Source organism: Cavia porcellus, unplaced genomic scaffold, assembly GCF_034190915.1.
Source record: "Cavia porcellus strain 051 isolate PalLab524CR breed Dunkin Hartley unplaced genomic scaffold, mCavPor4.1 scaffold_1, whole genome shotgun sequence".
NCBI lineage: Eukaryota > Metazoa > Chordata > Mammalia > Rodentia > Caviidae > Cavia > Cavia porcellus.
This window is the reverse complement of record NW_026947484.1, coordinates 28,373,557-28,399,513: the sequence shown is the minus strand read 5'-3', so window position 1 is coordinate 28,399,513 and position 25,957 is coordinate 28,373,557. Positions and strand designations below refer to the sequence as shown.

General features: G+C 37.4%; 1 protein-coding gene across 3 annotated transcripts in view; it reads right to left on the bottom strand.

The window, feature by feature from the left end:
- Positions 1-8,632: 8,632 nt before the first annotated feature.
- Positions 8,633-25,957, bottom strand: part of Nubpl (NUBP iron-sulfur cluster assembly factor, mitochondrial) — a 239,322-nt gene continuing 221,997 nt past the window's right edge. For all 3 annotated transcript variants that reach the window (XM_013147006.3, XM_063246482.1, XM_003464764.5), the window contains 3 exons: positions 23,050-23,170; positions 16,645-16,727; positions 8,633-10,601 (listed from right to left, as the gene is read on the bottom strand). In XM_013147006.3, coding sequence (XP_013002460.1) covers positions 10,539-10,601; positions 16,645-16,727; positions 23,050-23,170 — 267 coding nt within the window. In that variant the 3' untranslated portion in view covers positions 8,633-10,538. The remainder of the gene's footprint in view (positions 10,602-16,644; positions 16,728-23,049; positions 23,171-25,957) is intronic.

The window sequence follows — 25,957 nt, the reverse complement described above, 5'->3', positions numbered from 1 at the left end:
GAGGGATGCCAGGGTTGGGGCAATCTTTTGCCCAGTGTCCTTGTTTGCTGCATTTAAAGCACGGTCTGGGCGGGACTCAGGCAGCCACACCTTGTTTCGGATTTCTTGTCCTGGGAGCCCCGAGTGCCACCGCTAAGAGATCAGACTGATATTTAGCAAACTTTACTTTTTGAACTTGTTTTCCCTCTTTTTGAATTTTATCTCTGTTGTTGAATACACGGAAAGCTAATTTAAGAAGATTCCCTTGTGGAGTTCGAGGTCCACGTTCAACCTTTTGTAATTTTGCACGAATATCAGGAGCAGACTGGGAAATAAAATAAGAGTTAACAACAATTATCCCTTCATGAGAGTCTGGGTCCACATTAGTGAACTTAATTAAGGTTTCCCAAAGCCAATTTAGGAACCCAGCTGGGTTTTCATTAGCCTCCTGGACCTGTTCTAAAAGTTTGTTATAGTTAGTATGTTTGTAAGCAATCTTATTAAGGCCCACAATCATTTTATGTAATTTTGTTGAACCTTCTCCATTTTGATAGTTCCAGTTAGGATCTTGCTCTGGCACAGCAGTAGGCCCAGGGTCATTATCAGCAGTGTTCGCCTTATGTCTGCGATCAGCTTCTTCTCAAGCTGCTTGCCACAGCTGTATTCACTCTTGTGAGCTGAGAGTGGTATTTAGAATCACATAAACATCCTTAAAATGTAAATCATAACAATTAGTTACAAATTCAAATTGCCTAATATAATTCTGTGGGTCAACAGAGAAGCAACCTAATTTATGGGTAATCTGAGATAAGTCAGAAAGGGAGAAAGGCACATGTATATTAACAAGTCCCTCAGGGCCAGCTTGCTCCCAAAGTGGTAGCAGAAAATGAGGAGAAGATTGCGGAGTAGATGGCCATTGGGCAGCCATCCATCCATTAGGCGTGCATGAGCAATTATCTGTAGAGCGGCTACAAAGCAGCTGGAAGTTAACATGGGACAATGAAACACAAGCTGTTAGCACCTCACTGTGTGCCTTGAAGCAATGCACTTGCTGTCCACAGCACAGCGAACCATCATGTGGCCCGTAACAGGGTGGCTGTTGCTGATCATAAGAGGAGCCACAAGAGGGCGGCCATTGACCGTGAGATCTGTCCCAAGATGGTGGTACCCTTTCACGTGGCAGAGGGCCGCAACATGGCGACCGTCCCTGGCGCAAGCTGCAACAGTCACGTGGCTTGCCGGAAGGATATAGCAACCAAGATCTAGTATGGTGGGCTGGGGGTGAGAATGCCATAGGGGACAGAGAATTTTCAGGAGAGTAAGAGGTTGGAGACTGCAAAGAAGCGCTAACAGAGGGATTAGAGCCACTGGGAGAGTTTTGGGGTCCAGGAGAGGGAGGGGAAGATGATCACACAGCGGGAGATAATGGCAAGGAACGATTTTGGGGATAGGCAGGCGGCGGCCGATAAAAAAACGGGGGTACTTCATCTAGCAGATCATGAGGGCAGGAGGGGAGAGTTTGCGGCACAGCAGAGTTAGCTAAAAGTACCTGGGTGGGGGTACAAGATTTAATGAGAGACAGGCACATTCTCAGAGCAAAGAAAGCCTGTATGTAAGGGATCTCTTTTAACTTGTCACCAGCTTGGCAGAAATCATACAGATTTTTGAGAATACAGGGGTCAAACGTCTCCGCTTTGGGCCATGGGCTTCTGGTAAGTGGGTAGGTCGGCCAAACTTCCTGGCAGTAAAAAATTGTTTAGTTTTTATGGTGCTTTTAATTTTAAGAGTACGTAGATTGGAAATTAAGCATTGTAGTGGCATCTTTTGGGAAGTAGAGAGAGTGTTTCCCATGACTAATTCAGGCAAGAAACAAGCCATGGTCCAGGAGTTGAGCCATCACTCGTCCCGTGGCACCAAACAGCAGTTAGGTTCCAAAAACTCGTATTTTCCCAGTCGTCACCAAGAGATGTACAAGTGGCTTCCATGTGGGTTCAGTATCAGTTCTGCCCATGAGAGTGTGAAGCTCTAAGGGACATGAGAGCCTTCCAGTGTGGGCTGGCCCAGGAAAACTGTGCCTTGGGCTATCTGAACCCAAAGGACATGAGAGCTTTCAAGTGTGGACACAGGTTTCCCAGAAAGACCCTGCCCTGGCTGTCTTAAGGATGTGAGAATGTGACAAACCCACGAAAAGTGGGGAGAAAACCCACCTGGGGCTGAGTCCAGCACTGAAGAATTCTCCAGAGTTTGCTCACCTGAGATTAATCGGGCCGGTGTTGTGTGAGAGTGGTTGGTGACAAATTAAGCAGGTCCCGGGAGACGAAAAAAAACAGAGAATTAATCCAGGATGTAATCCGGTTTGTGAATCGGCTGGGGACTTGCACTGGGTGTGTCCCAGGAGTCAATTGCCTGCTGATCGAGTCACGGCATCAAATGGTAAGATTATGTCCAAAAGATGAAAAGTATAAAACAAGAGGCCTTTATTCTGAGAACGTGGAGAGAAAATCAAAACACCCCCCGACCGCTGGAGTCCGGCTTTCTCTCTGGCGGACATGTGGCATTGGGGGGGGGGTATGTAAGTAGCCTCGGTTTGGGGTGGACCCTAAGGGGGCATTAGGGATGCACGGGTAGCCCATTGGTCTTTGTTTGGCACCATAGGTAAATTCCTAGGGGCGGGGAAGATGGAGTCACAGGTAGATTCCTAGGGGTGGGGGAGATAGGAGCTCCTTGGTTCCGCCTCTAAGCCTTCATCAGCTACAGTGTCCTATCTGGGCCAAAACTCTTTCAGTGACATTTTATAAATTTAAAAAGGGTTAGGGTCTTACAAAAACTATTCTGAAAAGTATAACCCAGTATCAGAAAGTCATTAATACAAGATTTTTACAGCTTAATTGAAATGTAACTGATACACAAAACTGCACATACTCAAAACATATTTTTATTGGTTTTGACTGAAGTATACACCTGTGAAACCATTATTACAGGTGAGTTGATGAATATTTCTGAAACTTCCAAAGTTTCTTTATTAATTTTCTTTTTAATCCATACATTTCTTCCCCACTGCCCATTTCTGGCCACCAATTTACTTTGCCAGGTAGTTTAATTTGCATTTTTTAGAGCTGTATATAAGTGCAGTCATACAAGTTGTACCTTTTCTGGTCTCCTCTTTCAATTGGCATCATTATTTTATGATTCATTGGAAGTGTTGTATTGGGGCTGAGGAGTTCTCTATTGTCTGTATACAGTAAACTTTGTTCTACTTCCACCTTTTGTTACCATTTGAATTGTTGCCAGTTTTTGTACATATAAACAAAATAATGAACCTGAGTACACAAAGAGTGAGCAAAATACAGTAACTGTTTAAATTTTAAAATGTAATATAATAAAAGACACATTGTCATTAATCCCCCTCAAAATATCTCCCTTCAAATGCACTTACTTGTCCTATCATTTTTGCCTCTTCCTAAGTATTCAGGCAAATTCTCTTTTCTATCTTTACAAAATGTGGTAAAAAACTACAACACAGTGAGGCAGCTGCTGAGTGTCATCCAAAAGGAAGCTCATGAAAACCTTACAGTGTGCCCTCATCCTCCTTATTTACCAGTTCTGGCATTGAGCAACTTTTGGCTCTTCCCCAAAGTCAAGATGTTTATGAAGAGTAACCATTCTGGAAGATTTGGGACATCAAGGCAGCCAGGACAGCAGGACTGAACAGGCGATTGATTCTTTGTTTAATTTAGAGTGGTTTTTGTGTCTTTTAAAGAAATGTTTGCATAACAAAAGACCCTACAGATTTGATTTGTCCCTGTGTTTTCCTTCCAGAAGTATCATAGCTTTCAATTTTGCATTTAGCTATATGGGCTATTTTAATTTTTTTTTTTTTTTTTTTTTTTTTTTTTTTTTGTAGAATTGGAAGGTAGAGGACTCATTTCTTTGCAAAAAGTTGTCTAATTGTTCAAGCATAATATTGAAAATAACCATTATCCATTGAATTGTCTTGTCATTTTTGCTGAAAATAAATTGCCATATCTATGTATGTATATTTCTTAATACTCTATTCTGTCCCACAGATCTGGATTTCTACGTTTACACTGGCTTTGATTTCATTGTTTTGTCTATTGTTTTCCTTCTCAACTGTACTGATTTTTTCCTTTTCTATTCGTTCTTTGATTTCTAGGTTCTTATGTAGTTTACTTCATTGATATGAGATCTTTATCCTTGTTTAATGTAGGAGTTTTAACATTGCTAAACGTTGCTTTAGCTGCATCTCACAAGTTTTGATGTTTTGTTCTCATTTTTATTCATTTAAAAATGTTTATAATTTCCCTTCGTTATGATTCATTTGTGTAAAATCATTTAAAATTGCTTTATTTCCACATGTGGGAGACATCTTTTTGTTACTGGATTCTATTTAATTTTGTTACAATAATAGAACATATTTTACATGGTTTATATTAAATGTTTAAATATGTTTTATGGCTGGAACATGGTCTATCTTGGTACATGTTCCTAATATATGCAAAAATAATGCATATTTTGCTCTTTTGGGATGAAGTGGCCTGTAAATACTGGTCTGGTCTGGTCTGCCCCTTCCTGATCATGTGTTCTTGTTCCATGTTCCCTGAGAGGGGAGTACTGAAGTCTTCAGAAATAATTCTGAATTTATTTACTTCTAGTTCTATCAGTGTTTGCTTCCTGTATTTCAAGGCTGTCTTGTTAATGGGATACATGGTTAGAACTGGTGCATCTTCTTGGTTCTTAACACTTCTATTATTATATAATGTCTCTCTTCATGTAATGTTCCTTACACCAACGCCAACATTGCCTGATACATAGTCACTCCTATATTAATCACTTTCTTTTGATTAATGTTTACCTTGTATATTTTTTCACCTTAACCCATTTGATCTTTGTATTTAAAATAATTTTTGTAGATAGGGTGTGATGGCCTTGCCTATGGTTCAAGTGTTTGGGAGGCTGAGATGAGGCTTGAGTCCAGGAGCTGAAGAACAGCATAGAAAACACAGAGAGGCCCTGGAGAGAGAGAGAAAGAGACAGACACAGAGACAGACACAGACACAGAGACAGAAACAGAGAGAGAAAGAGAGAGATAGGGGGAGAGAGAGAGAGAGAGAGAGAGAGAGAGAGAGAGAGACAGACAGAGAGAGAGATTTCTTTTAGAGAACACATAGTGGTTAGGCCTTTCTTTTATATCCAATTGGACATTCACCTTTTAATTAGTACATGTGAAGCAATTTTGTTCACTAAAATTACGAATGTTTGGATTAAAGTCTGCAATGTTTCTAGACATTTTCTATTTGTTCTTTTTTTTTTTTTTTTGGTAACTTTTTCTCCTTGCCTTTGGAAAAAGTACTTTTTATAATTCCACTATATCACCACTACTGGCTTATTTAACTTTAAAAATGTTAGTAAAGATTTTTATTTGTAATGCTCAGTTTTAATTATTCCATTAAAATATATACCATTTTTCATACCATGTTGTTTATAATAGTGGATTCTCAATATAGCCTGATGTTTTAAATTATGGTGGCCATATATTTTGTTTACATTTGCTACATACCAATAATACATTGCTATTTAGCCAATTGTCTTTTAGAATAATTAAAGATAAAACAGTATTTCCTGTATTTTATTTTTATCTTAACCATTTTCAGAGATCTTCATTTGTTTGAATAGCTTAGTTTCTGTCTGGTATTCTGTTCCTTCCACTTGAAGAACTTCCTGTTACATTTATTGTACTATAGTTGTTAATGAACTCTCTCAGTTTCTGGTTGGCAAAATTTTACCTTCTGAATGTTGTTTTTAACTTGGTTGAAAGCTGTTAACTTTAGCACTTTCAAAATGTCACTCCACTGACATAATAATGCTATAATTCTGTTTATACGTAAAATGACTTTTTTTCTTTTACAGCCTTCAAGATTTTCTCTGACTTTCAACATTTCCATATCACGTTATCTGGATTTAAAAAATTTTGCTCTGGACTTTCTGAGCTTTGTGAATTTCATGGTTTGATGTCTTTGAAAATTTTCATTACTTAATTCCTTAAAGTATATCATCTGTCCTTATGTGCCCCTGTTCTCCTGATAAGACTCCAACTTGCCCACCTCCTCGCATAGTATATGTATGTGTGTAACTTTGTACTCTTTATCTTAACTTTTGTACTTCCTGTTTCAAGTTCATTGCTTCATATGTATTAAATTTTCTGATGATCCCAAAGGCATTCATCTTTGCTATTGTTTTTTTAAAATTTGACTGATTTTACTTGTTCTTATGGTTTTCATTTCTCCACTAAAATTCATCTGCCCAAGCATGTTGTCCACCTATCTCATTAGACCTTTCAACATATTAATTTCATGCATTTAAACTTACCCATTCAATAATATCAACATCTGGATTGTCTTTGTGTCTGGCTCTGTTGATTGCTTTGACTATTGACACAGGGGTTGATTTTCCTTGACTTCTTTTACTTAATTTTAAAAAATTATTAAATATTGGGCACTATGCATGCATAGGGCAGTAAAGAATAAAATAAAAGAGCATATGTTTAGAAATGAACATAGTTCATCTTCTGACAGTGCTTTACTGTGCAGGGCTGTCTGGTCAGTTCATCTTGTTTAGATTTTGTGGTTGTTATGGTTACCTCTAGTATTACTTGTGTTTAGGTTAAAAGTTGATTTTTTTCCCCTTAATGTTCCTGCCCTGCTTTAACTTTCAATTTTTTCTTTCTTCATCTTGTGCCTCTCCTCTAGAGGCAGACTGCTAGGCAGGTAGTGCCTGCTAGGTTGCTGGGGAGCACGAGGTTCTCTGTTGTCCTAGTTTAGCCTCAGCTTTAAAGAAGCCCTGTGACCCTGGGTCTTGGCAATTTCAATTTTTCAGAGATCTTACTCCTCCCCTAGTGACAGGATATCTTTACTGGCTTGGATCCAAAAGGACTTCCTGTTTCTCCACTAGGAATAGAGTTGTTCTATTTTCTCTTCCTCTGGTAAAAATAGGTCTTCATCTATGCCAAGGTCTAGAAGACTGGCTATTGCATTACCTTCCCGCCCCCCCCCCCATTATGGCATGCGTTCTACAGGCAACAAGCAGGGCTTTGTGATTTCCTCATAGTGGCAGCTACTCACCTCCTCAGATCCTTTCCACTAAGAAAATCTTTCCCAGTTACCTTCCCCCCGCATTTTTGTAAAAGTTTTTTGTTTTTTCAGTTGTCTTGTTTTTGAAATTTTGTGACAAGTTCTCAATCACTAAATTGCTTAGGTTGGGTTCAAAATTACAATTCTGCCTCAGCCTCCTGGAACACTGGGATTACAGGCATGAGCTACATGCCCAGCTACTTTTTCCTTATGCTAAGTGCAGATATGTTGCTGCTTTTGAGCTTCCCAAGTCACCCTTGAAATTGATATGAAAAAACAAAGAATCATGAATTTCCAAAACATTCTTGAAGAACAAAGTGATGGCAAAAAAAAAAAAAGTTACTGGAACAAAAACAAATAAATCAATGAAACAGAGACCCCAGAAATGGATCCAGAAAAACACAGACATTTAATTTACACTGAAGGTGGAACTACAGAAGAGTAGAGGGTGGTCCTAGGGGAAGTGAGGTTCCACTGCTCTGAAATGAGAGACGGAGACTTCGGATAAAATAAACAATTTAGCTTTACTATACTCAGGAGCTGGAGTGGAGAATGTGTGACCACAATGGGACACTACACAGGCTCACCTAAATTAGATGACCTTGCCCACTCATGTCCAATGCAGAAATGGACAGCCTCAGGCTTCCATGCAGCCTGCCTTAGACATCTTAGAATTTGGGTGAAATCAAAGACATGCAGAACACCTTGTGATGAAAAGCAGAGGCATTGCGGAGAAAATTTTCTGTAAGATGAGTCATTCCTCCTTTCCTGGAACGGAGTGAGGCAATTTTCTTTCCCTCCTCAATAGAAGAATGCTATTTCTGTGGAAATGGGATGAATGAAGAGTGTTACCTCTTAACAACAGACTAGCTGTGCTTGGAGGACAGTTCCATGCTTTCCTTTGTTGTTCTGTTTTTGTTTTTGTTTTAAGACAGGCTATCACTAAATTGTTTAGGCTGGCCTTGAACTTGAAATCCTCCTTCCTTGTTCTCCTGAGGAGCTGAGGTTACAGGCATGGAACACTGCACCTTGCAGTCCTTGGCTCTTAAGCATGACTGACATATACTCTAATCACTTTTGCAAGGCAGGCGCTTATGCCGCTGAGCTAAATCCCCAGCCCCCAAACTTTTTTAAAATTTGTATTTTCTCAGTAGTTTTCCCCAAAGCATCTGAAGATGCTAGCTGAGTAAAAGCTGTGAATCTTTGCCAAGGCATGTATTTATGAGCAAAGATTATCCCATTTTCCTTTTAGGTATATTAAATCATGGCACACAACTTAAAGCATCTCTGAAGCTTACATAAATCATTCTTTTTCCAAAGTTTGTTCATTTATATTGTCCCCTCCCAAACAGACAATAAGAACAAGTAAGAAACTGCAACTTGAAGTCATTACTTTCTTTTCAGTGATGAATGATGATTACTGTATATCCACGGAAGTTTTTACTCATTGTATGAATTAGGGTAATACAGCCCAAATAATTTCAGTTCACATACAGCACTGCATATTTAGTTAAATTTTTACTTTTTATTTTGAGAGAACTTAGATGTACATTCAACTGTAAGGAACAACATACAGAGCCCATGTGCCCTAACACAAATTCCTCAAAAAGTAACATCTTGCAAAACAAGTATTTATTGACACCAAAAGTCATGATACAGAAATTTCAATTGCCAGTTTCCCTCATGTTGCCTTTTCATAGCCACACTCAATGCCCTCCATACCTCTCTCTCCTTAACCAGCTACTACTAATCTGTTTTCCATTTTTATAACCTTGTCTTTCAAGAATAGTACATAAACGGAATTATACAGTACACAATCTTTTGATGCTAGCCTTTTCACTCATCCACTTTTCCATTGCTGGGACAAAATAACTGACATGCACAACTTAAAGGAGAAGGTCCATTTGCCTTATTTTCAGTGGTTCAGATGATGGCTGGCTGCTCCAAGGCAAAAACAGCATGGTAGAAGGTGATGGAGGACTGAAGCTCACTCCAGTGGCAGCCAGGAATCAGGGAGAAAAAAGGCAGGGAGAGCTGGGGGCAATAGACCCTTTCAAGTCACGCCCCCAGGGATCCCCCTCCAGCCAGGCTGCACTTCCTAACAGCACACTCCGTTGTGAACTAAGCAATGCATTAATCAACTGATGAGTACAGTGCCCCACGTTCCAGTCACCTTCCAAAAGCTCCACCTCTGAACAATGAGGGACCTTTTAGATCTCAACCATAACAAGATGTCACCATTTAATTATTCACATGTGAAAGAACACTTGGGTTGTTTTGGCTATTACAGATAAAGCTGTTACAAATATCCCTGTAAGGGTTTTTCTGTGAAAATATAATGATGTGCAACTCTGTGTAACTTTCTGGCTGATAACTAGAGAGCAAAGGACATCAAAAGATTTGCTAGAGGTCACAGATCACTTCCTTGTGATTAACTAATGACTTACTCTTATCAGAGCTTGCAGCTTTTGTCTATCTGCTACCTGACCTTGCAAAGTCCTTAACTCAGTTTCAGTAAGTCAAGACACATGTTTTCCAAAGTACATGCCTTAAAATAAGAACTTTATGAAATGTTTCTAAGGAAGGGGGAGTATTTCATGCTCACAGTGCATGTTAGATACCTTTCTGAAATTAACACATGCACATTAGTGTACAAAGGGAAGAATCCTGCACCGAACTTCCCAAGCTCACATCCCAGCCTTATCGTTGCTAGGTAGGACACTTCATACCTCTATTTCTTCACCTGGAAAATAAATACAGTAATAGTACTCAACTTGTGTGAACAGAAGAAAAGATTGTGAGGACACATAGGAAGCAACTGGTAAATGCTATTATTTATTATTATTGCTGACATAATCCAAAGCATCATCAAAATTATTATGATCTTGTTAAAAAAAAAATATCTAGGCCCCACCCCTGGAGATTCAAATTCATTAAGTCTGGGCAGAATCTGGTCTAAATGAAGAAGTTCTTTATTAAGAACATGTCTAAGATAGTATCAGAGACAGACTCAAACTCAGAACAAAGTGCTGGCTAGGGAAGTGCCACATAAATGTCCATACATAAATTAGTAAATTCTTTAAATAACTAATTCTTTGGTCCTGCCAAAAACTGGGCAGTAATAGCATAAAATCATGATTCCATAAGAGATAGTTCAATAAAATAAAATACAACTAAGCACAATTGATAACATATCAGCTTTCAAAAAAATTCCTAAATATAGCAATTAGCATTGATACATGAAAATTTTATTTATGAGTCACACTATAACAAATCAAATCTGACAATGAGACATTATTTCCTAAGGAATGAAAGAAAAAAACTCATGATTGCTAATATTTCTTCAGGTTCCTCCACCACACAGCTCATTTCTGAGTCAAGTACCAGGTCAATCTCCAGCATGCTTGGGAATCATTCTGGAGGTGGTGGCAATCTTCTCACCACTTCCACAGCAATTCTCAGGTAAACTTTGGCCTGGAAAAGAGAAAGATTCATTTGTTCTGTGTGTCTCCCCACGACACTGAGTGACTTGTGAACTGTCTGTCATGAATGCCGTCTGTATTTGGAAGTAGGTGGGAGGAGGAAGTTCAGTTATGAAAAGATGATGCTGTGTACACTGCAAGCGGAGCAGAAAAGAATTTTAGGTGATTTGAATGGTAATTATTTGGAAGGTGACTTCCTGCAAGAAACATTTAGAACCAGAAAATACTGTTTTTCAAACTCTAGTCCTCATATCAGCAAACCAGCAAGTCAGGATAGTTGGAGAAAAATTATACCTTTCTCCTCTGACAAACTGATGACCTGAGTTAGTGCCAAGACTTCTTTGGCATAAGAAATATTAGTCATTTTGAGGCAGATTATTTACCACCACCCCCTGGTTTATCTTTAGAAAGTACTTTCTTCTTTTTTCCTGAGAATAGTTTGCAGTACTAGCACTGAGAAGTCATAAACTTTCACTTAGCAAATTTTGGGTATCAGGCAAGATTCTGGTTCAGTCATCACACTCTTAATCTCTGGGTTCCCCAGTGCAGTGAATTACTAAGAGTAGCCCCCAAGCCACACAGCAGGCCACAAACAACTGCAATGCCCACATGTCCACATTACATCAACAATTATGATATTTATGTTTTTAGAATTCTCTTAAATAATTTCAATACAAATACTATTTACTTTCCCTACCTGACTCATAAGAAATAATTATAAAACATAATAGCAAGAATTTCTAAAACCACTAATTTCCACACTGATACACTTACCTACATACTGCTATCACTATTAATGATAACAGTCAAAATTTACTGAGCACTTAATATTTACCAAGCATTTCCTTTTGCCTGCACTGTTAATCATGGGGTTAAATCCTGCCGTTATCACCGGATAGACAAGGAAAAGATCCAGAAAGGCAAAATCTGCTTCAAGTATTATTGCCAGTAGGTAATGAGCTGGGCTTTGAACCAAAGCATACTAACTCCTACTCTGCAGTTAAAAGAGATATTTGAGGTCTGTTTGCTGACTTGGGGAAGTGATTTAAGGGTGTTTCACACATTTTCATTTTTAAAGACTATTCCGAGCCCTAACAGCTGAGCCATGTTTCATTTTATCCAAGTGTTAAAACTTCATTTTAAAAGTCCTTTTAAAAGCTCTAAAAAGATGAATAGGGCTTTAATTTTTTTAACTGGATGCCTATAATACCAAGCACTTCGCACAAAGTGATCGCAATCATGTAAGACAAGCACCATTAGCTCAACTTAGATGAAGAAACTGGGAGTTACTTGTTCAAGCTCGTGAAATCCGGAGTCGAAGTCGAAGAAATCTGGATTCAACTGAATTCAAAGCCCAGCTCTTTGTACTATCTTATGAGTGAACTCATAAGAAATTCTAATCATAATGCATAGTCTAGAATGGTTTCACTGTTTTATAGCTGACAGAAACAATAGTTTTTGCCTAAAAATAGAAATGAATTATAAATATTTCTCTCATATCTAACATGCTAGTTTTTACCCATGTATCTTTATAAACAGCTTTTATCTCATAGTGATTATCTAAGTATTTATGTCTCATACTTTGTGATGAAAATTTAAAGTTCATTAAAGCAAGCTGAGGAAAGGACATCACTTTGTAATTTCTTAGTACTAACCCCCATTAATTAGATACATAACCTATGAGAATACCAAAAACATTCTGAATGATTACAGAATAATAACATTTGCCATATTTAACTTTGCTTTTCAATGGAAATCTCCATTAAATCATGCTCAAGGTAACAGATTGTCATTTGCTGAGAAATCACTGAAAGTGCTTAAACAGTTTCAATTTCTACAAAACTGGAGACTTAATTTTTTCAGCCATTGCTGTATCATTTTGGCAAATACATTTTAGTTCTTAGTGCATGAAAAGCACTGTGTTGCCAAATCCATGTGACAGAATGATATAGAATGGAAGCAGAACTGCTTGCTGGTGAAGGGTTGGGCCCTTGAAGTCAGGCCACATTTAGAATCTTGGCTTCATTATTTCTTTGCTAAGGGGTCTTGTACAAGTTACTTAACCCTTCTAGTCTCCACAGCTACAAATGATTAATATAACAGTGTCTAGCTGCACGGTTTTAAGGAGCTTTAAAACTACTTCCTTCATACCCACACTTGTTACGCCTTATTCCCACCTGAGGAAAATTAAATCACTCCTTTTGTTTAAAGCGTAGCTAGCAAGAAGGTGACACAGATGAGGTGTTTGAAAAATATGGTGAATATTTAAATTTTAAAAATTTTATTACAGTAAAAGATATACTATTATTAACTCCCCTCAAAATACTTCTCCTTGCTTCTGACACACCATCCCACTCTTCTCACCACCTTCTGACGCACCTCTGGAAGTCCTTCTTCTAGGACGTCTTTAATTGCTCTGTCATCACGGCCTCAGCTGTTCTCAATCAATTTGAAATGTTTACCTTTTGTGGTCAGTTTGACTTTGGAGAAGATTCAGAAGACACATGGCTCCAGATTCAGTGAATAAGGTAGATAAGGATACACTATAATGTGTTTATGGCCTGCATTTCTGCTAGACGGCATTTGGCAGTGGCACGCACCACGTACTGTACTACACTTTATAAAAGATACAAGAAGGTCTTCCAGAATCCTCAGAAAGTGGGAAGAACGATGGGCTGTGTTTGAAGGAGGGGAAATATTGGAGGGGGCATAAAAGGCATTGTGTCTTTTATTGTAATACATTTTTAAATATTCACTGTAAGTTCTGATCGCAGTTGGTATACATATGAAAAAGATAACAGTTTGAGATTTCTCAAACTGTTAATACTACTTCCTCTCATCTACTCATCTTACATAGACTATCAACTTTCCCATGACGGGTCTGTTTTAAGGCCTTTTCAGGCCAGATAATACAGCTGGACCCTATTTGTCTATTGTGTCATTAACAAGCAATGGGAATTAATGGTAAATGAAGTGCAAGAAACTCGATGGAAGTTACCTTTGTGTTTTTAATATTTGAAGCCCAAACTTACCATGCACAGCCATTTCATATTAAAACTCCGAGGTAATAATTTAGAAATTATAGAATAAAATTTCCCTTATATTAGAAAGCCTTTATGAGGAGTATCTGATGTAGCACATCTTTCTGTATCCTAAAACTTTACTTAATAACAAAGATCAAACCACATGTGTCCATTACTTGAGTCGCAGTCAAAGGAAAAGATACTTTTAGTCCAATCAACAATTACAATCCAGTCTGCATGAAACAATTCTATTGAATTTAAGAGTTCTAAGGATCTACTCTTCTTGCTTCTTAACTAGTACATATGTGAGGAAGTTTTTTTCCCATTTGCTGGGTAATCATAAACCTGCTAGTGCTTTTTAACTGGTACCACTAGACCTTCCAATGTTTCCAAGATATCTCAAAAATTCACAATTCATAAGTTGACCAGTGCCTTCCTCGTTAGTGTTTGTCTTTCTCAAAGTTAAATGTTAATGGGAAAGTTAAATCTCTCAGCCCTAAATTTCATGGGGGGCCAAAAGATAGAGCTCTGCCTCTGGTATTGGAAGAGGAAGTGAGGGATATGGAAGAGAAAAGGTGGAGTACGAAGGAAAACAGTGAAAAATAAAACTTCCGGTGATTGTAACTTTATCTCTGACTCAGTTCCCAAAAACAAACAATAAAAAGTGTCAGGCTAAGAGGTTAACAATTAATTTTATAATTTCTATCATATTTTGCAGAAATTTATGCTATCAAATTAATGCTGCCTTCATGTGAGTAGAGTGGGCAATGGGCTTCCACAGATGCCACAGATCTGTTAAAAAGGGCTGTGGCTGTTTGTAAGGGAAAAGGGGATTATCACCAGGCAAACTTCATCACAAAACTAGCTAGAAGGATCCTGATTCCAGAAATGAGGCAGATTCCTAACATTTTTAATGTTGAAGCTGGGAACTCTACTCTCATTTCACGATTCAAATTCTGCTTTTCTACATTTTAAATGCCATCAAAGAATCCCATTTACTTCATGCTGTGTCAGGGTGAGGGCGTAAGTGCACTCAGCCCTTCATAAACAGAAGAGGAAAGACATTTAGTGTCATGTAGCTTAGGAAGTTTTAGAAGGTAATAAGTACAGTTGCATTCTATCTGACATTTTTGAAAGCATTTTCATAATATCTCATCAAATCTTACTTAGGACATCAATTTCTAAATGGAGATTAAGGTTCAAGGAGTTAGGGAAAAGTTACACATAGGAAGTGAAAAATTTGATAATGAAACTATGCTGGTTCAGATTCAGTGCTTTTGTTTCCATGTAGAGACCCCCTTTTAAGAATCTGACAAAGCTCCTGCCCCATTCCCCAGAAAAATGCACCTTCATACATAATGGATATAGTTTCAGGATATTCTCAGGCTCAGGCTAAGATCCTCAGTGTTATGCCCTGCTCCTGTGCACACCTAGAGAGCCTGATGGGCACAGTCTTCTCCATTTCTTCTCCAGACCTCTGTGATATTATGAAAGGAGCGGAACTAAAAGCCAGCTTATACATATAACACAGTTCAGACACTGAACTAACCTTGCAATTATTGGGAAATGAAGCCATACCGTACAGAAAAGAACAGTGATAATACTACACTGCATCTATTCACATCGCCATTCCATGGAAAGTAAAGAACCTCTGGGCCCCCAAGAGATGACTCAAAATGGATCAGCTTCACTTCTCCAAGACTCCTGATTAACTTCATTTACTCTTAACTTTATTTATAGATTTAATCATTCCAGGCCTTTTATTTTCTAGTTCACATACGATCAAAGGAAGTAAACTAGAATCAAAGTATAATAGTTATACAGGGAAAAAATCATAGTACTATAATGTTATAATTATAATCAGTAACTAAAAGAAAACTATTGGAAGACTGGCTGGGAGTGTGGAGGAAAAGGGAACCAAAACTGACGTAGCAGCCTGGTGTGGTGGCAACACCTGTAATCCCTGCACTCGGGGCTGAGGCAGGAGGACTGATGTGAGTTCAAGGCCAGCCTGGGCTATATAAGTGAGTTCAAGACCCTGTATCAAAAAACAAACAAACAAACACATAAAATCTTGATGTACCAAATGACAACTCAATTTCCAAGTTAAATAGCAAGTACTTTTTAGGAAATATGATTCTATTTTATTTCAGTTTTAGTATACATGCTGCCAAAGCAAGCATGTGATTTTATTTCTATTTTTTAAAAAAGATTGAAATGAGAGATTTTATGCTTAAAAGTTTTGTGGGGAGGGGTACTGGGAATTGAACTAGGGCCTCCGGCATCCAAGGCAAGAACTCTACACTGAGCCATCCCTAGCCCAAAGGCTTTAGGTATAAGCAATTCTGAAAATCTGTCACCCATATACCCAGGTTGCTGGCCAATGAAACAGTGCCAGTCTTCCCAATTAACCTGCCATTATGTTTATTACAATAAGTGCAATAAACATCTTATCCCTAATAATTGGACGCTCTTTATCGGATGTAATACTTTCTTACTTTAGGTTCTCCTTTCACAATAATCGACTGATTTTGTAATACTGAAATAACAATTAGATACTGCTAGCCAGCAAGATGAGAACTTTATAAACTCCCATTGTTTGTGTTCTTTTTGAGAAAACTAGTTAGGTGATGATTCTATGCAGGTAAATTTGTTGAATTGATAGTTTAGAGGTAACACTAATAGGCCAGCAGGTAAGACAGTAAATATCAAAAATATTTTGGACAGTTCCCTAATCCTTGTTTATTTTTTGTCTTTTTTCAGACGAGGTCTCATTATTTGGTTCAGACTAGCCTTGGGCTCACTTTGTAGCCCAGGCTGGTCTCCAACTTGCAATGACCTGCCTCCTTCAACCACCTCAGTGCTGGGATTACAGGAGTGTGCCACCACGCCCAGCTAATCCTTATTCATATATGCATGTCCTGCCAACAGATAAGCTTGATCTTCCCAACTCTACATATCAAATAGTATGTATCTGACAAGGAAATAAAAATAAATAAACATGTAACTTACCTCATCACTTTCAGGCTGTGAAAACACAACTGGCTGGCCCCTGTCGGAAGCTTCCCTGATACTGAGGTGTAATGGAATGTCTCCTAAAAGAGCCCAAGAGATGTCAGTTACTATCAGAGAAGTTTGCAAGACATTTAGAATCTCAGTTTGAACAGAAATAAAATATGAACTCATTTGAATTAACTTGAGTTATACCTATCCTCAATTTACTAAATCTCTAGAAATGAAAATGAAAGGACAAAACAGTCAACTTGAAGGTGACTACAGAAGTATACATGAAAGCGAGCAGACAAGAGATGAGACCTCTGATTCATTCTTCACTAGATGTCTTTTAGCAAGGAATGGCTTGGAAGACATTTATAAGAGATTTTCTCCCATAATATCTGACACAGGTATATTATACCACATAGTAAGAAAAAAAAATCAAAGAGGAAAAGATGCAGAAGCATAGTACAAAAAAGTACAACAAAATCATCTTCCTCGTCTTGGCAAATAAGTGAGCAAAGAGAAGATTAAAAAGACCAGACCTGTTATCTCAATTATCTGCCTCTTCGACAGAATTATTTCCTCTTACTATTTACTAATTTAATACAATAACCAATTCTGTTACTTTGTGTATAAACCTGTGTGCTTGATGAGTTTTCAGGAAGCACTTAATATGAGACTTTAACATACACACTACCTTTGGAGATGTTACACATCTTTCCTAAGGATATATTTCTATTAGGTGATGGGATTTAAGAGTAAAATGGTCCCATTATCCTATACCAGCTTTCCACCACACCATCATAAATAAAGTCTTTCAAACACTGAGATTTAAAATGCAATAAATGGAGTCTTAAGTACCTGACATAGTATTCAGAAATCTCAGAACCACTCCAAATCTGTGCAAAGTTTACTGAAATGTGTGTGTGTTTTATATAAATAAGTCATTCAGCACCTTGCCAGGCAATGTAAATAATGCAGAAGTATGTGTTGCAAAAATTTACAATTTATTATGAAGTAGATGTCAGAGAAACAGATATTTCATGCTCCTGTTGTCAGCAAATTTTTCAATCTTAACTCTGAGTCTTACCTTAATACCTAAGAGCAAATGACAAAATACAGGGATATTTCACTAAGCATTTAAAAATTAGCTTTCCAGTTCCAGGAGAACATGGCGGACAAATAACAGCAGCCACGGAGGCTCTCTAAGATTATCAGTTTAGAATCCAGGAGCAGTGCCGTGTGAGGAGTCCTACCTGAGGGGAGATGTACCCTGCCAACCTAGGAACAAACTAAGCTGAGAGAAACCAACTGGAAATGCAATCCTGATGCTATAACAGGAACAGATAAAACCTCAGTGTGGAAGCTGGATCCCGCGCCATTGGAAGCCGCGATTTGAATTTCCTGCTGCCAATACTGCATCCCAATCCACACGGCAGGGAGAGGGAGAGAGACGTACGTGGAGAATCAAAGGTGTTGAGAGCAGGACTGGCAGGGAGCCGTGTATCGACCTGCAGTGAGTGAGAGAAATGGGGACCCTTTCATAGAATAGGAGGCTCTAACAGAGGACATTCTGGGAACGAGCAGACTAGCCAGAACAGGGCCCTGCGGTGACTTTAGTCGCATATTCCCCTCTCAAGCAGGAGTGGTGGGGAGCACCTGGCCTGGTGACGCCGCGGACTAAGATTCAGTAGGCTAGCCCAAATCAGGTCCCTGTGCCTGGTGGTACACCCTAGCAGTGAAGCATTCAGAGGTTGACCTGGAGGGGCGGGCCCAACAGAGGCTGCTTAGGTCTGTGTCTCCCTAGTACACTGCAGTGGGCGGGAACACCTAGCCAGTGCAATTCAAACAAACTGTAACCCACAAAGAGAAAAAAAAAAAAAAACTGGGCCTCCTATATATGCTTGTATGGAAGGAACAAAAAGTATGGGAAGAGAGAACAATAAGAAAGGGTCCTCAGTCCCCAATCCTGAGAACACTGATCCAGGAAAGGGAAGTGCAAAGGAGAATGAGAACAGCAAACATGCAATATCAGACACGGCACCTATAGACATAAAGCGGTCTCTGGAACCTCATAGATGAGTTCAAAAATGAAGTATTTAATGAAATAAAGCAAGAAATAAGTGGAATAGTTAGAGCAATGCTAAGCACCGCCCAAGAAAAAACAGATGGTGGAATGGAAGAACAGAAAAAAAGGGGAGAATTGTTTGATGGAGAAAATAGAGAAAACATAGAATACGTGAAGCAGGTTCAAAGAGATTACCAGGAAACTAAAAACTCTATTGAAAGTTGGCATAACAGCTTGAAAGAAACTAAGGATAGATTATCAGAACTGGAGGACAGATTTGTAAGGTGGGAGCATGAAATGAAAAACTTCTTAAAAATAACAAGAAAACAAACAGCAATAATACAAAGTCTAGAAGATGATAAGAGGAGCCATAACTTAAGAATTAAGAACATAAAAGAAGAAGTAGGGACACAAACAAATGAACTACAAAAGCTATTCACAGAAATAATCCAGGAGAATTTCCCTAATTTAGCAAAAGGTAAAGATACTCAGATGTATGAGGCATACAGGACCCCAGCCACCTACAACCCAAACAGTGCTACACCCAGGCATATAGTAATCAAAATTCCAGAAATCCAATATAAGAACAGAATATTAAAAGCCATCAGAGACAAGAAACAGATCACTTACAAGGGAACACCTATCAGAATTACAGCAGACTTCTCAGCACAAACCATCAAATCACGAGGAGCGCGGGAGGAAATAATTAAGCTTTGAAAGATAATAACCTCCAGCAAGATTGATATATCCTGCACAACTGTCCCTAGAAATTGATGGAAAAACAAGGTGCTTCCAGGATAAAGAGGAACTAGGGGAATTTACAACCACCAATTCAACTCTACAGAGATTACTGCAGGATATTCTAAAAATGAAAAATACCAAGATTCCAGAAACAGTGGCAGAGAGGCCACAATGAATGGAGCAGAAAGCGAAATGAAGAGGACAAACTGACAACTAATGACAGAAAAAGAGCTCAGCAGAAATGAGGCAGAGAAGGTTGGATGGTAGGAACAGCCATTTTGGAGAAAACAAGACATCATAATAAGTAGTGCTGATTTAATATCCTCTTGTTTTGAAGTCCCATCAAGCTTTTGTTCTTCTGTCTCCATCAGTTTTAACGTGTTGTATCTTATTGGATTTTATTATATGTGATAATATAAACAAAAACTTTTATAGACAAGGAAATTATACAGAAACCATTGTTCATTTTCTGTTAGTTGATTCTAAATACCCTGTAATACTGTCATTCTCTTGAACGGTTTTACACTGTCTTGATATGTTTGATGCTACAGTATACGAAGTTATACCCAAAGATTTTAAGGAAAGAGACACTATGGTAACTACTATTATGTCGAGATTATCTTGTGGTGAAACACTATTTTGCTTAAATGGCTATGTTTTGACCTGCGCTGTTTTGTTGTTATGCCCTCTTTTTTTTTTTTTAATCTCATCTCCTTTTTATTATCTACTTTTTCATTTTTATCCTTTTAATTAAGGGAAAAATAAATAAAAAATAGCAGGATATATTACAGTAACCCACTTTGATTTCCTATTAACTTGATTTGAAACTCTGTATTGCTTTCACTGTCTTGTTTTGACTGATTTTCCTCTATTCTGTTATGCTTGATAGTACCAAATTTGAAAGTATAGGCAACAACTATGAAGACAATAAGATTCATTGTGACGCCCATTCTGGTTGACTATTATCTTCTTTTGAAGTCCTCTAATGTCTCCAATGTTTTGGTTTTATTGGTCTTATTCTTTACTGTTTTGTTCAATTTTATTATAACTGATGATATAGGCAATTCTTTTTAAGATAACAAGAGGGATTATGGTAACCATTGTTGATCACCTTGTATTTTGTTTTTACATTATGTATTATGTCCATCCTTTTGATTTGACTGACTCTGTCCTGGTATGTCACATTTGGTTTTACTTTCTTCAAAAAAAAAAAAAAGTAATAAGAACTGTGGGAGCAATAAAACCCAAAAGGTGTAATTGTCATTGTACAAAAGAAAGGAAAAGAAAGTTCTCTAAAAGATATAACTGCATATATGTTGGATCATTGAACAAAACTGTTTGCAGTCTCACTGTTTGAAAGTCCCCTCTATATGCTTTAATTTTGTAACTTCAACAACTATTTCTAAGATGACAATATGTAATTAACTAGTGATTTCCTACTGTTTGTTTTTTCTGAAATTCTGTATAACTTGTACCCTTTTTCTGTTTTTTTTTCTTTTTTCTCCTTAAATAAAATTAAAAAAAAATTAGCTTTCCAGTAAATGTTATGTCTATTCTATAGATCAATTTAACGCTGTAGGAAACTGTCACAGGGACAGACATGGCATAATAAATTATAGAAAATGTCCTGAAGCCCACCAAAAAAATCCCTCTCTCCTCTCCTTGCTTCCTCTCTTCCCTCCTAACCCCTCTTGTGCTGAGGAGGGAACCAAGGGCCTCACACATGCTAGACATGCGCTCAGCTACATCCCTAGGCTCCAGTTTTTTCCCTTGGTTTATGAACTACCATTATAGTCTGGAATCCTGGATGACATCATTTCTACTGCATAAATGTAAGTAAAAAAAGTAAACACTTCCTTACATAGCCACCTATTGGCACTGTTTCTGCCCCCCAAACACTCACACAGTAGCAGACTATGAAAGGGAAACACTTGTTAGAAAACAGTGAGGATGGTCATAGGCTAACAGTCATATCAAGGGAGGAGAAATGGCGTAAAGAGTAACAAGGACCAGTTCGGGTATGACAAGTGTCTCTGAGGGGCCAGCTCTGAAAGAGGTGAGGGCACAGCTCAGATATGAACTAGATTACAGGGTTTTCTCTGAGATAGCCTGAGACTTTAACTGCTGACCATAAACTCTCACTGGAAGCAAATATGGACAAAATTTTGAGGAGTCATTTTTAGCAAATAATCATTTAAAACATAACCCAAAGAATAAAAATAAATTAAGCAGCTGCTAGGAAGTTGAAACAGGACAAACAGCATTCTTAGGGAGTCTGAACAGCTGGAAGGCCTTAGCTGAGAGAACTTTCTCTGATTTCAGTTACTCGTCCCAATTTTAGCCTTTTCATAATGGATTCCCGACTCCAGTTGATGGGAGACACCTCTGGGACATTGTGATTATATTAAAAGAAGGAGATGAGTCCCGAGTTGGAACTATATAAATTACTTTTCCCATAACACTGTTTGACACAGCAGTCTATGGCCCTGACCAGTTTTTGTGATTAGTAATCACTGTTTCTGAAACATTTTCAGAAAACTATACATTTGTGAGCTATAGGTTGAATCCATAACTTCCAAATATAAGAATATCTCTCCATAAGATGTTTCAAATTCTAAATAAATGACTTACAAAATTGTGCCACTCATTTATAAGTTAGAAAATTATAATACTGTAAGTATAATTCAATAATGCCATTATAATTACACATTTATTTTATTATATAAGTGAATGTCAATCTGTTATGTTATTATACAGATTTGGATAATTGAACTTTCTACATTAGTGAAATGAAATATAGCTGCAGAATATAATTAGTGGCTTTAATTATAGCAATGTATTAAAATATATCATTAGCATTCACCTGATATTGTAGTTTCTGCTACAGTGCAAATAGATAACAATAATACATTTAACTTTTAGAAACTTAATTACAGTAAAGGAATTGTTTGAAATTCCTTGATCTCCAAGAGATTTTAATTTTTTAACTATCTAAAACTAATAATTTATTTTATGTGGTCCCTATTCACCATCTAATATCTGATTTTGCCCAGAACATTAAAAAAAAAAAAAAAAACTTGTTTCCTAAAAAGTCCATTAGTTCGCTGTGGGTTTCTGAAAAATCGTATTTTATCCAAAAATCTGTATTTTCATGTATATCTGTTTATACAAACATATTTATAGCTAATTTAATAACCAAATTGATGACTGTCATTTAAAATATGGCTTCAAATCACTTGGACCACAAATACAGTTACTTGGACCGCAAAATTCTCTTCTCAAATGTAATTTATAGATGGTTTTTATCTAAAGTAGAGATTATTTATCATAGTTGGTAAGAAAGACATATTGTACTTTTTTTTTTTTTTTGGTACCAGGGATTGAACTCAATTGTGCGCTTGCAAGGCAGGCACTTATGCTGCTGAGCTAAATCCCCAGCCCCAGAAAGACATATTTTAAAAAGCCAAAGAAAAGTAAACACATATCATGGCACTATACTAAAAGAACTGACAAAGCCAAAAGCAACTAATTGACATGCTCTTTACCACCAAGCCTCATCTCCACTTTCTCTTCTGAAACTTGCACTGTAAAGGAATATCATATGGTCTTACCCAGGACATCAAGACCAAGGGACTGTGCCAGCCTCTTTGCACCATCAGCACCAAAGATATGAGTTTTGTGTTTACATTTTGGACACTGGAAAACACTCATATTCTGGATAAGGCCAAGAACCTAAAATAATAAAAACAAATTGAAAATTAAATCACATCAGATCTCAATATATTATTTCAACATGTTTTTACAATGTTTCTAGTAGGTAGTGATATAAAGATGAGTTTTGGTCTCTGTCCTTAAGGACCTCACAAGTTAGAGATCAGACACGGGTAATTAACTTTAATATAGTGATAAATGCTAAAAAGAGATGTGTAAACAGCAACCAAAAAATCTTTAACTGGGAAGAAGAAGAACTTGGAAATTGGAGGTGAGACTACAGCAGGAAATACGGGCAGAAGGAAGAACACAAGCAACGCTGCAAAATAAAACTATCTGGGCTGCAACCCGGAGGATGGTCAGGGCAGAAGACGGTTTGGTAACAAGAGTTAGATGGCAAGATGCTACACGCTGTCTATGCACTGAGATTTTCTTATCAGACAGAAGAAAGCACAAAGGTTTTTAAAGTTGAAAAGATGGTATCAGAGGTAGTGCCACACAATCAGATATGTGTGGTAGCAACTTACTGAAGCCAACATGAAGAAAGAGCAGAAACAGAGGACAACAGTTCAGAGGTCAACTATGGACAGTCCCATGGTCAACACTAGGCTAAATAAAAAGCAAAACGAAAGATACATCATGAGGTAGGTTTCTTGCCAAAGGGGAAGGGGACTAAGAGATGGAGGAAAGGGGACAAGAGGAGTGAGAAAGGAGCTGAAGAAAGAATTAAACTCTCTGTGTGCACCAGCTCCCAGGAGGAATGCAATCAGTATGTACTGCAAACATGTACTAATAAAAAAATTGAAAACAATAGTAACTGATATATATTGACTGCCTATTACATGTCATGTACTATAATAAAGTACTTTAAAGGTACTATCTTATTCTTCATAAGAACTTTAGTAGTGAGTGTTTTATAGCTAAGGAAGTGGCACTATACTAAAAGAACTGACAAAGCCAAAAGCACTCCTTTCTCACTTTCTCACTCCTTTCTCACTCCTCTTGTCCCCTTTCCCTCTTGTAGCTAAGGAAGAGGACAGTGGCAGCAAAAGATTGAATTTCAGCTCTCGTTAGAATGTTTTTGTTTAAAACAAAAGTCCTCTATCTTCTACACAAAATAGTTCTTCAGTAAACATTATTATTGAATGGTCCCATTGAATAAATATGCTGACTCTGCAAATATTCGCTGTATTCATGTTCCTTTTAATCAGCAAAAAAAAAAACCCTGGTTATTTTCACATAATGAAGTGCTATACAAAGAAGCCTATAGCTACAATCCATACTAGCAAAAAGCCTAGTATGAACAACATACACTGTATCACTACATATCCCATTTATAAAAAGTTCACAGGCAACAGCAATCTAGCTGTCACAATGTGGAGTCCAGTCAGGTATGGCGGTGCATGGCCTTAATCTCAGCACTCTGAGAGGCTGAGACAAAGAGATTACCAATTCAAACCCAACCTGGGCAACTTAATAAGACCTGGCCTCAGAAGAAAAAAGAAAGTGGCCATAAGAAGAATAAGCAATAAAGCAAGAAGTAGTAAAGCAGTGAGTATAAATAACTAAAACAATGGTGTATTAAGCATCCTACCAACCTGCATACAAAAATAATCACCTGCTTTGTAGTCTATAAAAATGAAGATGCAGCAATGTAATTAAGATGAGTTCTGGGGAAGAACAATTTCCTGTTCTTCCTCCACTCCAATGAAAGACTGAAAGAAAATCTAACCCCAGAGAAGTTCCAAAATGATAGAATTACACATTAAAAGGTCTAATAAGGTAATCACGTGGCCACTGAGCACTTGATACGTGGCTAGTCAGAATTAACTCTTAAATGCCTAGTCTTCCAGCTTTGGGATGCCCATTACAATGGAACATGATATAATTTTTTCTCTTCAAATTCTTGGTCCTTTAATTTTTCTAGGTAATATATATGAATTTCATGTAAAATTTCAAAAAACCGATCTTCAGCATACATGGATTAAGATGTATTTTTAGTGGAAAATATACACTATCAATGACGGTATGAGTCAATGTATGTAAAATATTTCAGCAATTTTTTAAGCTTATAAACTATTTTTATGTTTTTCATCAAAGTATATCATGAATACACAAAATGTACAAATCCTAAGTGTATGGACTAATAAAGAACACCCACATCAGCAAGGCCCTGTCAAGAAATGAAACACTGCCACGACATTAGGTATTTCTTTTTATACCCTTCAAAACAATTCTCCAAAGAACAGTCTGATATCTAACGTCATAAATTTTTTTCCTAGTCTTGAACTTGATATGAATACAATTATACATTATATTTTTTGCCCAAATGACTCATATAGCTAAACTTTTTGTTGAGTTTCACAATTTTATAATGCATTCTCTCACTGAAACATGATGCTCTTCACAGAACTAGAAACAAAGTCCTATCTTCAGCCTCTGGATTTTATAAATAATGCTTCTATGAATGTTTTTATATGTCCCCCATCTCTTTTTGGTTAGGTGTTAGGTTACACCCCAACTATTATTTCTATTGTGGATTTAACTTGCACTGTCATAATTATTAATGAAGGTGAGAATATTTTCAAATATTTATTGTTATTTGTATGTTATCTTCTGAAAAAATGTTCATGTATCTTGTTTATTTTTGCAACTAATTTTTCCTCAATGAATTGTAAGATTTCCTAGTAGTTTAAAACAAAATCCGTTGGTTAAAGATACAAAAGTCAACATTAAAAAAACCAAGAACTTTTTTCTATACAGCAATAATGAGCAAAGTGAAGAAGAAATCAGGAAAAGAATTTCATT